General features: G+C 45.9%; 1 protein-coding gene across 2 annotated transcripts in view; it reads right to left on the reverse strand.

Moving 5' to 3' along the window:
* Window positions 1-17,054, reverse strand: part of armh3 (armadillo like helical domain containing 3) — a 123,596-nt gene that overhangs the window by 53,967 nt on the left and 52,575 nt on the right. For both annotated transcript variants that reach the window (XM_078413349.1, XM_078413350.1), the window contains 3 exons: window positions 16,963-17,023; window positions 12,999-13,087; window positions 944-1,026 (listed from right to left, as the gene is read on the reverse strand). In XM_078413349.1, coding sequence (XP_078269475.1) covers window positions 944-1,026; window positions 12,999-13,087; window positions 16,963-17,023 — 233 coding nt within the window. The remainder of the gene's footprint in view (window positions 1-943; window positions 1,027-12,998; window positions 13,088-16,962; window positions 17,024-17,054) is intronic.

Below are 17,054 nucleotides of genomic sequence, written 5' to 3' on the forward strand. Positions count from 1 at the left end.
GTACGGTTGTAAAAATTGTCCCCGGTGTATAGGATGGTGTTAGTGTAAGGGGTGATCATGTGTTGGGCCGAAGGGCCTGTTTTCGCACTGTATCTCAAAAGAAAATCTAAATCAAATTCAGAATCTGCTTGGACCAACTGACCTGAGCCCACATTCACTGTAGGCAAGAATTGAAAGAGACAGAAACAAGGAACCGCAGATGCTGGTTTATTATTTTTTTAAAAGACAAATGCTGGAGTAACTCAGCAGCATCTCTGGAGAACATGGTGGCGTTTCAGGTCATGTTGGGACCGTTTTGACCAATTGTTGTGGGGGGAAGAAAGCTGGAATAGAGGACGGGGAAGGACAATGCCTTGCAGGTTATAGCTGAACACAGGGGAGGGGGGATTTTGATAAGCAGATGGTTAGAACGAAGGGCAGAGAATTTAAAAAAAGGTGTGAGACAAAAGGAATGAAGAGTGGCGAATTGTGGATGGAATGTAGGTGGAGTGGGAGCGGAGAAATAGGTGCGAGTTCAGATGGGGCACTGGGCAGGGAGGTGGGGGGGATAGGCATCTTTTCAATGCAGTCCTGCGTCTTCGGATGCTTTCTGGTGATCCGAAAAGAAAGATGGGATCACAATATTACAGCCCAGTGGCAAATGATGCATCCACACTGTTGCAGTGCCAGCCCCACACTCGGGGCCAACACTGTCAGTCACACTGACTCTGGCCCCACGCCGTGAGTCACACAGTCACAAGACCACTCTGTCCGAGTCTCCGTCACACTATTTGCAAACCGCTCTGCCCAGCGGTCTACCAAGCTGTGCCAGTTTCTAGTTTTAAAAGGATCTGTGACAAAGGAATAGGTCAACATTTTCGAGGGTCCAGTTGTTCTCAATGTTACAAGCTTTTCGAAGATTCAAAGGCATCAATAAAATTCACATTGAAAAGTACCAGCTCACCATTAAGGCCAAGGCAAAGATGTTATGCTTTCCCAATAGCACGGTCTCATTCGACATCACGAACTTCAACAAATTGATGAGCGCTGCAATGAGATGAAGCAGACTGTAATAAACGTTACACAATTTCACGCTTGTTCTCAAGTAGTGGGATTGGCTCAGTGCATTCCCCTCTTCTCCCTAGAGTGGGCGAAGGCAGTCTCTGGCCAAAAGGAATGGAGTTCCCCTGCCCTTCTTTTCAGCAGAGATCTGTCAGCCGGACCTGAATCAACCCAGCACCATTTACACATATGCACTCTTATTCATTATAGCAGACGGCAATAACATTTATTCCCTACACGCTAGGGACAATTTGCAATGTTGTCTCTGAAGGCTGTTACTCTACTGGTACGCCACTGTGCCACCCCATCTCTGGAGAATGTGGACAAGTGATGTTTCTGGTCGGGACCCTTCTTCAGACTGATTATAGTTGGTGGGGAGGGGGGGAAGGGGGTGAGAATTGGAAGCAAATTTTCAAGTACTTGCTTCCAGTTCCCTCCCCCCTCATCAGTCTGAAGAAAGATCCCGACCTGAGTCACCTATTCATTTTCTCCAGAGATGACTATCTTTGGTAATAAACCAGCATCTGCAGTTCCATTTTATTACATGATTAAGGCAATTTGTACACCACGATCAGAGAGATGTAGGAATAGGGCTGGACTAACTCAGCAGGCCAGGCAGCATCTCTGGAGAACAGGGGCTCATGTTGTCGACCTCCCCTTGGTGAGCCCTGCCAACTGACCTCAATCAGGCGAACGACAACAAACAGAGAAAGCAGAAGCAGCTTCATAACTTCTGCTGCCTCAAACGCAAGAAGTCTGGAGAACAAGGATAGGTGACGTTTCGTGTCGGGACCCTTCTTCAGAGTGATTTTGCGTTGGGGGTAGGTGGCGAGGGTTGGGGAGAAAGCTGGATGGGTTGAGGGGCAGGGCAAAGCCTGGCAAGTCATAGGTAGAGTCTGAGGTCTGAAGAAGAGTTCTGACCTGAAACGCAACCTATTGTTTTCCTCCGGCGATGCTACCTGACCCACTGGGTTACTCCAGTGTCTAGCTTTGAGTGATAGTTAGATACAGGTGAGGGAGAGTTTTGATGGACAAATGGTTGGAAAGGGCCAGAGATTGAATGATAAAAGGTGTGAGTTAAGGATAGGTATGAATTGTGAAGCCAGAGAAGGGATGTAGGTGTAAGGGGAGGGGAGACATGGGTTTGCATCCATGTTAACCGTATCATTGTCTAGATCTTGTGGTGTTGGAGACATGGCTGTTTCGTTATCTAAGAAGTTACAAACTGAAACTATCAAGGAACATCCACACTTCTGACCAAATGATTGAAGATGGTTGGGCCAAGGACAGTGGGAACCCTGCAGCAATGTCCTTTGGCTAAGTGTAATGATCTCCAACAGCCAGTCTGAAGTAGGGTCCCGACCGGGAACATTGCCAATCCACATTCTCCAGAGATGCTGCCTGACCCGCTGAGTTACTTCGGCAATTCAATGATCATAAGGTCATAAGGAATAGGAGTAGAAATAGGTCATTCGGCCCATCAAGTCTACTCTGCCATTCAATCATGGCTGATCTATCTCCATCTCTTAACCCCATTCTCCTGCTTTCCTCCCATAACCTCTGACACCTGTACTCATCAAGAATATATCTATCTCTGCCTTAAAAATATCCACTGACGGCCTCCACAGCCTTCTGTGGCAAAGAATTCCAGATTCCCCTGACTAAAGAAATGTCTCCTCATCCCCTTCCTAAAAGAACAAACATCCTTTAATTCTGAGGCTATGACCTCTAGTCCTAAACTCTCCCACTAGTGGAAACACTCTCTCCCCATCCACTCTATCCAAGCCTTTCACTATTCTGTATGTTTCAATGAGGTCCCCCCTCATTCTTCTAAACTCCAGCGAGTACAGGCCCAGTGCCGACAAACGCTCATCACAGGTTAACCTACTCATTCCTGGGATCATTCTTGACACTTTATTGCTTAATGCTTTATTTTGCATACCACCCAGTACATCATACAGCAGACCTCATCTAGGCAGTGTACAAGTGTGGCCATGTTCTGGTGTCAACAATGTTACAATAGACAATAGACAATAGGTGCAGGAGTAGGCCATTCAGCCCTTCGAGCCAGCACCGCCATTCAATGCGATCATGGCTGATCACTCTCAATCAGTACCCCGTTCCTGCCTTCTCCCCATACCCCCTCACTCCGCTATCCTTAAGAGCTCTATCCAGCTCTCTCTTGAAAGCATCCAACAAACTGGCCTCCACTGCCTTCTGAGGCAGAGAATTCCACACCTTCACCACTCTCTGACTGAAAAAGTTCTTCCTCATCTCCGTTCTAAATGGCCTACCCCTTATTCTTAAACTGTGGCCCCTTGTTCTGGACTCCCCCAACATTGGGAACATGTTTCCTGCCTCCAATGTGTCCAATCCCCTAATTATCTTATATGTTTCAATAAGATCCCCCCTCATCCTTCTAAATTCCAGTGTATACAAGCCCAATCGCTCCTGCCTTTCAACATACGACAGTCCCGCCATTCCGGGAATTAACGTAGTGAACCTACGCTGCACGCCCTCCATAGCAAGTTACAAAAGATTACCAAACGGTCCCATGCACTTGGTGTCTTTTTTGGTGCACCAGCATCTGCAAGTCTACCACAACTACTTTGCTTTGTCATAATTATGATGGAACCCAGAGGGAAGGCATGTTCTCCAAATCCTGCCCCCCTGAGCCAGGCCAAGAAGTCAAAAGTCAAGATTTTTTTTTATCGTCAGACGTCCCAAAATGGAATAATGAAATTTGTTCTTGCAGCAGCACAACAGAAATGTAAACATAGTACTTTGTACAACCCGTAATGAACAACAAAAACAGTATAAAAACACAGACAAATAAATAACCAATAATAGTGCAAAGTCAAAAATAATACATCCACATCCATATAGTTCAGAGACTATTTGGAGGTTACAGTGTTTAATACCCTGGTGGTTGTACGGAAGAAGCTGCTCCTGAACCTGGACATTACAGTTATCAGGCTCCTGTACCTTCTTCCCGATGGCAGGAGTGAAATGAGAGTGTGCCATGTTGGTGTGGGTCTCTGCTGGTTGCCTTTTTGAGGCAGCGACCCCTGTAGATCCCTTCGATGGCGGGGAGATCAGTACCCGTGGACTGGGCAGTGTTCACTACTTCTTTGTTTCAAATACTCACCACCCATTGAGTGAAAAGGTTGCCCCTCAGTTTTGTGTTAAATCTTTCCCCTCTCAGCTTGATTCTGGTTCACCTATCTTCTGGTTCTTGATTCCCATACCCTGGGTAAAAGAATCATCCTATCCCCCTCATGATTTTATACAATTCCATAAAGTCCTCCTTCAACATATTTGGGTGGCACAGTGGCATATCTGGTTGAGCTGGTGTCTCACAGCGCCAGAGACCCAGGTTCGATCCTGATCTCGGATGCTGTTTGTGTGGAGTTTGCATGTTCTCCGTGTGACATGTGGGCTGCTTTCGGGTGCTCCAGTTTCCTCCCACACCCCGTACACATGCAGCTTTGTAAGTTAACCGGCCTCTGTAAATCCCCCCTAGTGTGTAGGGAGTAGATGAGAAAGTGGAAAACATAGAACTAGTGTGAACGGGTGATCGATGGTCGGCGAGGACTTGGTGGGTCGAGGGGCCTGTTACCATGCTGTATCTCTAAACTATCTTTAAAACTAACTCCACCAGAACTGGCTGCAAAAATCCTCTTGCAGTTTGTTTGATCACGAGGGATGGCAGCTAACATATTACAGTGCCAATGTGTATTTACAAAGTGAATAACTTTGAGAAAGTTGCACAATTTTGTCACGGACTGAAGCAATGAAGCTCAGATGTCGAGGTATCTATTTTGCTGAGTCTGAATAATTTCCAAACAAGGGGGAGCCAAAAGAGACAGTGGCAGATGGAGGTGGCAGATGCCACAGTGCCGGAGTGTTTGAGCTTTGCTGCCTGCGTTGTGCTGCGCCACTGATCAGATCTGGCTGCAAGGCAAACCGATCAGCAGCCAAACAACTGGAACTACAGCAGGGTAACCATCCAGGGGAAGGAGCTTCAGAGGAGAGTTTATTCAAACTGCAGGAAGAGACAGAAAGCCAGGGAAAAGAGCTACAGAGGAATGGAAACAGTGAAAAGAGGGCGATGAAGCCTTTTCCTTTATCCTTTATCTTTGCATAGTGGACAGCTTGATTGCATTCACGTATAGTCTTTTTTTGACTGGATAGCACGCAAACAAAAGGTTTTCACACGTGGCAATAATAAAATAAACTAAAAGCTGGAAGAAAGAAGGAAATCAATTAGATAATAAGGTAGCTACTTTGTGCTTACTGGTGCAGTAGGTAGTGTTGCTGAACCACAACTCTAGAGACCCGGGTTCAATCTTCACCTCTGGTGCTGAATGTGTGTGGAGGTTACAGGTTCTCCCTGCGATCCCTCTGGGTGTTCTGGTACCCTCTCACAACACATAAAGACATGCAGGTTTGTAGGTTAATCTGCCATTGTAAATTATCCACAGTGTGCGGGTGAGGGGTAGAATTTGTGGTGATAGTGCTACACTGGCCCTTTTGCCCGACTTGTCCAGTTGGATGCATGGCACAAGGGGATGAGTGTAAAGGGCTGCTCGATTGGCAACATGGACTCAGTAGTCTGAAGATTGTCTAACTCCACAGCTCTAAGCACAGATGACAATAGGGAGAGAAGTTGGGACTACAGATCTGGGACTACTAAAGGAGAGCAGATCACAGCTTGGTCTGAGTTTAGGTTAGAGATGCAGCATGTAAACAGGCCCTTCGGCCCACCAACTCCATCTTGACCATCGATCACTTGGTCACATTAGTTCTACATTATCTCACTTTTGCATCCACTCTCTGCACACTAGGGGCGATTTACACAGGTCAATTTAACCTACAAACCCGCGTATCTTTGGGATGTGGGAGGAAATCGAAACAGCCGGAGCAAACCCACGCGGTCACAGGGAGAACGTGCAAATTCTGCACAAACAACACCGAGGTCAGGATCGGCCAGAGTGTGTGGCGCTGTGAGGCAGCAGTTCTGTCACTGTACCACTGTGGCGCTCTGCAGAGAACAACAGTGGACAAATGATTACTCAAGCTCTGACAATGGATAAGGAAAGGCGGTTTCCTCCCACATCCATAGACATGCAGGTTTGTAGGTTAATTGGCTTCTGTAAATTGGCCCTAGTGTGTAGGATAGAACTAGTGCACTGGTCGGCGTGGACTAGGTGAGCCGAAGTGCCCGTTTCATTGATCTCTCTCTAAATAAACTAAACTAATGCGAGGTAAAAAAGTTCTCACAAAAAGAAAAAAACAGAAATGAATGAAAACAATTAGGGGACCAATTCCTTTAAGGTGATTGATGCACAAAAAAAAAGCAGATTCTGAAAATCCTGAAACCAGAGGACTCCAAAAACAGGCAGACTCGAGGCAGAGTGTCAGATGAAGAGTCACTGACCTGACACTTTGACTGTGCTTCATTCCCCACAGATGTTGTCTGACTGCCAAGTGCTTCCAGCATTTTCATTTCCTTTACAGTTTCCGGGTGAATGACAGGGGCTCAAGAGTGATGCTGTGTTGGAGAGACAACTCCAATATGCAGCTTTCCTCAGAGGTGTCCCTCCCTTAGCACAGTGCGCCCTGCCCGCTGCCTGTCCCACAGTGCAGCACTCCATCATGGCTGTCCCTCGCAGCACAATTGCCTCTCCAGCAATGCAGCACTCACTCACGATGCACCTCCCAAAGTGCAGGGCTCCCTCAATGCTGCCCCTCCCAGAGAGGATCGTGCCTCTCCAACAGCGTGGCACTACTTCACCGCTGCCCCCTACCACAGGGCAGCACTCCCACAGCATGGCGCTCCATCACTGCTGCCTCTCCAACAGCACAGCACACCTTCACCACTGCCCCTACCACAGGGCAGCACTCCCTCACACTTCCCCTTCCACAGTGCAGCACTCCCTCACACTTCCCCTTCCACAGTGCAGCACTCCTTCACCCTCTACCACAGTGCAGCACGCCCTCACACTTCCTCTTCCACAGTGCAGCATTCCTTCACCCTCTTCCAGTGCAGCATTCCTTCACCCTCTTCCACAGTGCAGCACTCTTTCACATTCTTCCACAGTGCAGCGCTCCCTCACACTTCCCCTTCCAGTGCAGCGCTCCCTCACACTTCCTCAGTGCAGCGCTCCCTCACACTTCCTCAGTGCAGCGCTCCCTCACACTTCCTCAGTGCAGCGCTCCCTCACACTTCCCCTTCCAGTGCAGTGCTCCATCACACTTCCCCTTCCAGTGCAGCGCTCCCTCACACTTCCTCTTCCACAGTGCAGCGCTCCCTCACACTTCCCCTTCCACAGTGCAGCGCTCTTCATCGCGGCCCCTCCCACAGCACAGCGTCACCTCATTGTCGCCTCTCCAACAGCACAGTGCTCCCTCACCACTGGCCCTCTCCCAGCACTGCACACCTTCACAGCTTCCCCCCCTCTCAATGCAGCCCTCCAAAATGTCCCACAAGGAGCAGAGGTAATTAGGGGATGGGTGATAAAGACAGAGTCTATGTGCAGAGTCAATGTGCCACAAACTAATCAAATGGCTCAACAAAGCTCAGAATATCCATATACTGGAATAGATAGGATAAATGCAGAGCAGGGAAATCAAGAACCAATGGGTATAGGTTGAAGGTGAGAGGGGAATGATTTGATAGGAACCTGTGACATTTTCCCACACAGAGGGCAGTGGGTATATGGAACGAGCTGCCAGAGGAGGTAGTTGAGCCAAGTACTATAACAACATAGAAAATAGGTGCAGGAATAGGTCATTCAGCCCTTGGAGCCAGCATATAATCATGGCTGATCATCCAAAATCAGTACCCCGTTCCTGCTTTTCCCCCATATCCCTTGATTCCGTTAACCCCAAGAGCTAAATCTAACTCTCTCTTGAAAACATGCAGTGAATTGGCCTCCACTGCCTTCTGTGGCAGAGAATTCCACAGATTTACTACTCTCTGGGTGAAAAAGTTTTCCCTTATCTCAGTGCTATCACAACATGTAAAAGGACATTCTGACAGATACATAGATAGGAAAGGTTTAGAGGGATATTGGCCAAAGGCAGGAAGGTGGGACTAGTTTAGATGGGACACCTTGGTCGGCTTGGACAAGTTGGGCTGAAGGGCCTGTTCCCGTGTCGTATGACTCGATTATATGATGCTGAGGATCTAAGGCACCAAGCACCAGATTACTGTTAACACTGACTATGCTTTGCCAACCAGCTAATTCGCTACGCTTGAATGAAACAGAAGCAGAGACATCAGCTCCTGAATATCCGCAGTGGCAGATTGTTCTGCTCCATTATTTCTTTTTATAACTTCTCTGAAAATGATGTGAACTTTTATGTAATTACGTTTCGATCTTTCAGACGCAGTCATTTTCCAAACACTCCAGTAAGTTTCCAAATATCCCCCTCAAAGATTTTCTGCTTCGTCAGATACACTATTATAATTCCTGCACCTTTTTTAATCACAGTCACCGAACGTCGGGGATCATAAATCACAAAGTTTGACTGCCTCACAAAGATGGAGTTACTGAATCGCTCAACACACAAGGCAAATCAGCCATCACGTCTTTTTGAAATAGCGATCCAATTATCTTCTTTCGCCAGTCCCACAGCCCTGCAAATTATTCCTTTGCAAGCATTTGTTCAATGCCATAGCGTACAGAACAGAACAGCAAAGGAACAGGCCCCACTATGATTGCGCCAGGATAACACCAACGAGAGTGCCGACCCAACCAATCTATCTCATTAGAGGCCTTTGAACTATCTTTAATCGGACACTAATTGTTGTACCCTTCATCCTTTACCTGTACATTGCGGACGGCTTGTTGTGTTGTGCTGCTGCAGGTAAGAATTTCATTGTTCCGTTTCAGGATATATGACAACAACACTCTTGACTGCAGTCAACTACAGTCGTTTCTTTGACTGGGTAGCACGCGACAAAAAAGCTTTTCACTGTACCTCAGTCCACATGACAATAATAAATTAATCTTCTCAGCATACCCCCACCCCTTGCAAATCCGTGTGCCTATCTAAAAGCATCTTAAACGCCACCATCCCATCTGCCCCCACCACCACCCCTGGCAACACATTCGAGACCCACTCGCCACCCTCTGTGTAAAAACGTACTCCGCTCATCTCCTTTAAACTTTGCCCCTCTCACCTTAAAGCTATGGCCTCTACACTTCAATATTTCCATGATAGGAAAAAGGTTCTGACTATCTAAACTCTCTCTGCCTCTTATAATTTTAAATATTTTGATTAGGTCATCCCACAACTTCTGGCGTTCTGGAGAAAACAATCCAAGTCTGCCCAACCTCTCCATATAAGCAATATCCTCTAATCCAGGCAATATTCTGGTAATTCTCCTCTACACTCTTTCCAAAGCCTCCACATCCTTCCAGTAATGTATCACCCTCTCACCTTAAAGCTATGCCATCAAGCCCTTGACATTTTCCAGTATTGGAAAAAGATTCTGACTGTCAGCCCATTTGAAAGCTATCGTTGAATCTGTTTCTGCCATTTTTTTCAGGTGGTTCGGCCCAGAATCACCACTTAAACAGATCACCACTTAAACATATTTTTTCTCAAAGAGAATAGTCTTTGTTTACAAAACCTTATTCGACAGCGTTAAAACCTGACCTCCGGTTCTGCTTGTGTGGAGTTAGCACGTTCTTCCTGAGATGTGAGATTTATTTTCCTTCTCTCCTCCCTCCCCTCCGCCACACAAAATACTTGGTTTCCTCTCACGTCCCTGAGACATGATGCAGCCATCATGTCTCAGGGACGTGAGAGGAAACCAAGTATTTTAAAATAACACACTGTAAATTATCCCCGAGTGCAGGTGAGTGGTAGAAGAACCACTTCCAGTTGATGGATATCTGTGGGTGTATCAGAACCGCTGCAGAGACCCAGGTTCAATCCTGACCACGGCAGCTGTCAGTACAGAGTTTGCATGTTCTCCCCGTGATCACGTGGGTTTTCTCCAGGTGCTCCGATTTCCTCCCACACTCAAATGTGCAGGTTTGTAGGTTAATTGGCTTCTGTAAATTGTCCCTAGTGTGGAGGGTGTTATAACATAGAACTTGTGTGAAGGGGTGATTGATGGTTGGCACGGACTCAGTGGGCCAAAGAGCCTGTTTCCAAGCTGTATCTCTAAACTAAACTAAACATAAAATTATGGGGAAGTGGAACTACTCAAGTGTTACCCAGTGCCCGTGTGTATGTTTATACTGATTTTTGGAACACAACTCTATAAAGGGGCTACTTTTGCACTTTACTGTACTTTACTTTACTGTACTTTTGCACTTTACTTTAGTCCTTCTTTTACAATGAAGAGATAAAAAATAATTTGCTTTCTTAACTGCATGGTTAGCATGTGTATCTTCACATTAGGGTACGTGTAACATCCTAGCACTTTTCCCACCATTTAAAAGATATTCAGCTTTTTATTCTTCCTACCAAAGGGAATAACCTTACATCTGCCACCTTCTTTCCCTGCACTTCTAATCTATCTTTCACCCGTTGCAAATTCTTGGCACGCTTCTTTCAACTCACTTTCTCCTCTATCGTCGGCAAAGTTGGATTGTGACACACTGTCTTTTCGCTCGACTCATTAATATAAACTGTGAACAGTTAAGGGCCAAACACTGATCCCTGTGGTACCTCACTAATAATAACCTTGCCAACCTGAAAACGAATCATTTATACTTACTTTCTGTTGTCAGTTCTTTAGCTAATCCTCGCCAATATATTCTATACCCTGCACTGCAAAGCCTTTTCTCCCCCCTGACAACATAAAGACGTTCCTGTTTTTGACTTGTGACTGACAGGCTGCTCTCCGCTTGAGTGGAAAGACATTAAGCATCCACTACAGTCTAACACACAGTAAGGATGATGGAAGAGGCTGGTACTTCTGCAATTAAAACCTGCAGCACCAGGCACTTTTCAAAGTAAAGGTTCTGTCAGCTGTGAAACCCATGAAGGAATGCAGAGCTAGGTTATACAAAGTGGCAGCATCTCCATCAAAAGGCCAATAATTTATAAGAGAGACACAGGAAATTTAGACTTCAGACTTTAGAGATATGGCATGGAAACAGGCCCTTCGGCCCACCAAGTCCGTGTCGACCAGCGATCACCCCTAAAACTAGCACTATCCTACACGCGAGGGACAATTTACAATTTTACAGAAGCCAATTAACTCACAAACCTGTACATCTTTGGAGTGTGGGAGAAAACCGGAGCACCCTGAGAAAACCCACATGGTCACAGGAAGAATGTGCAAACACTGTACAGACAGCACCAGTAGTGAGGATCGAACCCGGTTCTCTGTGTTGTAAGATTGCAACTCTAATGCTGCACCACTGTGCTGCCTAATATGCATGTCTTTGCATAAATCAGATGCTGGTTTACAATATAAGATACCAATTGCTGGAGTAACACAGTGGATCAAGTAGTATCTCTGGAGAACATGGATTGACGCCATTTGGGTCGAGACAGAGTTTAACTTATGTTATCAAAATGCTTTTTTTTTTTAACACAATTATCATGGTGTTCTATTTATTCCTTGGAGCGCAGGAGGCCGAGGTGTAATCTTAAAGAGTATAAAATCCTGAGGGGAATAGATAGGATTGATGCACAGAGCCTTTTACCCAGAGTAGGGGAATCAAGGACCAAAGGTCATATTTTTAAGATGGAGGTAGTTGAGGCAATACTATCACACCATTTAATAGACATCTGTACAGATACATAGATAGGAAAGGTTTAGAGGGGAAAGGGCCATACGCAGGCAGGTGGGACAGTTGTAGATGGGGCATCTTGGTCGGCATGGGTAAGTTGGGCCGAAGGGGCTGTATGACTATGTGGCTCTATGACAAGTTGTTAAGTTCACAGATATCTCAACTGAGAATTCCATGTTTATTCAATTAACTGAATTTAAATTCCCTCCCCTGGTAGGATTGTGAATCCATCCCTCTAATCTCTGGATTTTTAGTCCAGTCACGAGACAGTGTTGCTCTGCTTTAGTAGGAGGCATATCACATTACTGCTTCATAGTTTAGTCTCGTTTAATTTAGAGATACAGCAGAGAAACAAGCCCTTTGGCCCACCGAGACCACGTCGACCATCGATCACCTGCTCAAACTAGTTCTATGTTATCCCACTTTCACATCCATACCCCACACAAGGGGGGTAATTTTACAGAGGCCAATTAATCTACAAATCAGTGCATAGAACAATTCAGCACAAGAACAGGCCCCTGGGCCCACAACGTTTGTGCCGAGCATGATACCAAGATCACCTCATATCTGCCAGCACATATTCTATATCCCTCCATTCCCTGCATATCCATATGCCGATCCAAATGTTTTCTATCTGCACGTCTTTTCAATGTGGGAGGAAACCAGAGCACATGGAGGAAACCCACGCGGTCACAGGGAGAACATGCAAACTCCATAGACAAGTGCTGGAGGTCAGGATCGAACCCTGGTCTCTGGTGCTGTGAGGCAAGTGGCTCCACCAGCTGTGCCCACTAGGCCGTTCAAGACCCAGCTAACCTCCGCTGCTGTGTGTGTGGAGTTTGCATGTTCTTCCTGTGTGGTTTCTGCATCCCAAAGGCATGCAGTTAAGAAAGTGGCATTGAAGAAACTATTCGGTAGGTTCGCTAATAGGTTAAACGGTTGCTCACAACGACAGAGGTAAGTGGCAAAAGAATCAACTGGAGTTGATGGGCACGTAAGAGAGGAATAGTTGGCAAGGAATAGGAGACAGGGAACAAAATGGGAATGAGGACTGAAAGGTCTGCTGTGTTGAAGGCCGGCAATCACTGCATTGGCCAAACGGCCTGCTTCTGATTAGGAAGAGGTGCATATCTGATCATAGATCCTGTGGGTACCATAACGTAGTCTAGCTATGAACAAGAGGATGCTCACCTGACCAGAATTCGCGCCAGGTGTAATGTAATCGTACTCGACACTTCTTCTGATAGCAGATGAGTTTGTGAACAATCTGAACACACCGCCTACAAGTAAGCAAAGGAGAAGTGTTATAACAACAGGCGTAAATCAACCCTGGGTCAAAGCAAAACGTAACCGAGAGCTTGATGAAAGTATTGGTTCAATGGTTCTTCATTGTCACAAGTACTTAAGAGTTTAGAGTTTTAGTTTCGAGATATAGCGTGGAAACAAGCCCTTGAGCCCAACTTGTCCACGATGACCAACATGCCCCATTTACACTCGTCCCACCTGCCTACATTTGGCCCATATCCCTCTAAACCTATCCTGTCCATGTACCTGTCTAAATGTCTCTTAAATGTTGCTTTCATACCTGCCTCAACTACCTCCTCTAGTTGCTCGTTCCGTACACCCACCACCCTTTATGTACAATAGTTACCCTTCAGATTCCTATTAAATCTTTTCTCCCCTCACCATAAACCTATGCCCTCTGATTCTTGATTCCGTTACTCTGGGCTAAAGACTGTACGTTTACTCGATCTATTCCTCCTCTCATTTTCTACATCTCTAAAGGATCATCCTTCATCCTCTTGCGCTCTAAGGAGTAGAGTCCCTGCCTGCTCAACCTCTCCCTATAGCTCAGGTGCTCAAGTCCTGGCAACATCCTTGTAAATCTTCTCTGCACCCTTTCCAGCTTGACATCTTTCGTATAATATGGTGACCTAAACTGAACACAATACTCCAAATGTGGCCTCACCAGCGTCCTACATAACAAACATGACCTCCCAACTTCTATGCTCAATACTAAGTGTCCTTCAATTGACAGTGGAGGGACTGATATGGGAGAATGCTGCTTTGTTGTTTTACACTTCAATCAAGTGTGGTGGGAGGGGCTAAAATCTGGAATGAAACTTAAATGGACCAGTGGGAATGCTGTGTATGGATTTATTTTGAGGTGCAGTGATGTTTATGAGTGGATCTGGTGGATGGGAAGTGACAGTGGACTTCTACGCAAGTAAAGGGAGCAGAGTACAGCAACCCAGGAGGGGGAACTGATTACAATGGCAGCTAGCGCAGGGACTGTGAAGGGAGGTAGTGTGTTCAGTAACTTATTGACACTGAGTGTCAAGGGAACAACAGGGGTGTATCATTGGCAAAGGGAGCTGAGAGATTACAAGGGAAATGGGAGAAAAACACAAGATCTAGACCTTTTCAGCCTAGTAAGTTTGAAGTTTAAAGTTTAGTTTATTAACATGTGCACCAAGGTACAGTGAAAACATTTTGTCGCGTGCTAACCTGTCAGCAGAGAGACAATGCATGATTACAATCGAGCCGTCCACTGTGTACAGATACACAATAAAGGGTACCTTTAGTGCAAGATAAATACTAGTAAAGTCCGATTAAAGATAGTCCGAGGGTCTCCAATGCAGTAGATGGGAGGTCAGGACCGCTCTCTAGTTGGTGATAAGATGGTTCAGCCGGAGATCCAGGAACCTACCTGGAGAGGGAAGCCGCCAAGCCCGGCTCCTGCTCTTCCTCGAGGACCAAGAATCTGAGGGGAGGGTGGAGGGAGTCACCGCCGGTGGCAAAAGGCCGGTAACAAAAGGCCGGTAACAAAAGGCCGGTAAGTAAATCCCAGGGTTTTACCGTTCGCACCTTCAAGGTCGGCTGTGGGAGCGCGAAGGCTGAAAGGTGGCCGGGCGAGGAGAGGCACGATGGCTCGCTGGACGATCCCAATGGAAGCGATGGCTGCCACGGGCCTTTATGGCCAGCTGCAGGTGGGACTATGAAAACTGCGCCAAAACCTGGCGACTCTTGCATAAGCGCGCAGTGTGCTGTTTCCAGAAATTCTATATTTAATTGGGGTGTACTTATGTCTGGCAATAATCTTACTGATCTGCATGCAAAAAAAATAATTTCACCGTACCTTGATACACGTGATAATAAAGAACCACTGATTGACTAGAGGCAGCTGACAGAGTTGAATGCAACAAATGACGTGTATTTAGTGTTGGAGACAAGAGGTGGAAGGGTTAGGGAAGAGGGAGGATAGAAGCAGGCAGTGATTGTGAGCAAGCAAAAATCCTGTTCTGGATCTCTAAACCAGCTGTGCAGCACACATATCGGGCAACCTTTAGACTTGAGTGAACAAATAAGCAAGCAACAGGAGGAATAATAGAAATGGAAGAAAGTAGAGGATTCATGTGAAAGAAGGGATTTAAAAAGTAGAAATTAGCAAGCAATTAATCAATGCTTTCAGAAATACTGTGCTGCAGTAAGTAGATTAGAGAATCTCAGTGCACTAAGTAATGCTAATGTGCATTCTGGCTACCCAAACTTTAATTCATCCATTCAAACAGATGCCATATAAATTATTACCAATGGTTCCTTTTCACAATCCATATTCAGCAACTGCAGCACTGTGCTGAGCGACAGTGAAAGTCCCATGTTTGATCTGCAGATTATGTTGGATAACCAGGTCTCAGGGAAAGACTAGCCTCCCATCTTCTGAATTTTATGGAGTCTCTCAGGACTTCAAATCATATGCCCCTCCAAAAGACTGCAGCTGAGCACAATTAGCCCAGCACGCGACAAGCAGGGAGGCACTGACTTAAGGACGAGGAGGTGGTTTCAGGAGGATGGGCAACAAATTAAACGGAAATGTCTGAAAATTAAGACAAATTGCTGAGTAACTCAACAGGTCAGGCAGCATCTCAGCATCTGCAGCTCTTTCTGTCTACATAATAATGAAAATTAATAGAGTTTAGCTTAGAGTTTGGGTTGTGTCCACGTATAGTTTTATACATATCGTTTTATAAAGGCCTAGATAGAATGGACATGAAAAGGACGTTTCCAGTAATGGGAGAATCTAGAACCAGAGGGCATGGTCTCAGAATGAAAGAATGTACCTTCAAAATGGAGACGAGGAGGAATTTCTTAAGTCAGAGGGTGGCAAATCTGTGGAATTCAGAAAATTTTAAGGCAGAGATTGATAAGTTCTAGATTAGTAAGGGTATCAGGGGTTATGGGGCGACGGCAGGAGAATGAGGTTGAAAAGGAAAGGTAGATCAGCCATGGTGTAGACTCGATGGGCTGAATGGCCTAATTCTGTTCCTATGTCGGTCTTATCTAATTTGATCGGACAGCATACCAACAAAGCTTTTCATTGTACCTCAGTGCACTCGGTACATATTACAGTAATTTAGCTCAGTTTATTTTAGAGATACAGCATGAAAACAGGCTCTTTGGCCAACTGAGGTCCATGCCGACCATCGATCACTCATTCGCACTAGTTCTATTATCCCATTTACACATCCACTCCATACACACGAGTGGCAATTTACAGAGGCCCAATTAACCCACAAATCAACACGTCTTTGTGATGTCACAAGGAGAATGTGCAAACTCCACAAGGACGGTCATTAAGGTAAGAATCATCCCCGGGATTTTTATGCTGTGGGGTAGCAGCTCTACCCACGCTGCCACTGTGCCACCCTGACTCTCAGCTGTTTAAATAGCATCTTCAAATTTATGGAGCTCTGCTTCCAAACTACCCTGTCTCCACCTCTCCCCACGTCACCATCATGGTTACAAGAGACTGTGCTATTGGCTTTGCACCAGTATGTCATAGAGTCGTAGTGCTATGTAGCACAGAAACAGCCCGTCCAGGTTGGCATTATGGGCTAGTCACATTTGCCTGGATGTAGCTCATATCTGTCTTCACCTTTCCTCTCCAAATCTCTTTTGAAATGTGGAAGGGACCAGTCCATAAATCTATCGTGGCGTCTTCCGATTGCTTTTAAGATGAAAGGTTGTTGACCAGAAGTGTTAATTACTTCCCCCTCCCCGGACGCTGCCTGACTGCTGAGTATCTCCTTTTTGTTCTGGATTTCTAGAATCTGCAGTACTTTGCTTTAGAATGAGTAAATTATGCTGAACTTACACATAGAGGTCCATAGGGAACTCTTTCATCATATGCGTGACCATAAATTCCACCATTAGATCTGAAAAACAGAATGAAATATGTTTTTAATG

Source organism: Rhinoraja longicauda, chromosome 16 (genome assembly GCF_053455715.1).
Source record: "Rhinoraja longicauda isolate Sanriku21f chromosome 16, sRhiLon1.1, whole genome shotgun sequence".
Lineage (NCBI taxonomy): Eukaryota > Metazoa > Chordata > Chondrichthyes > Rajiformes > Arhynchobatidae > Rhinoraja > Rhinoraja longicauda.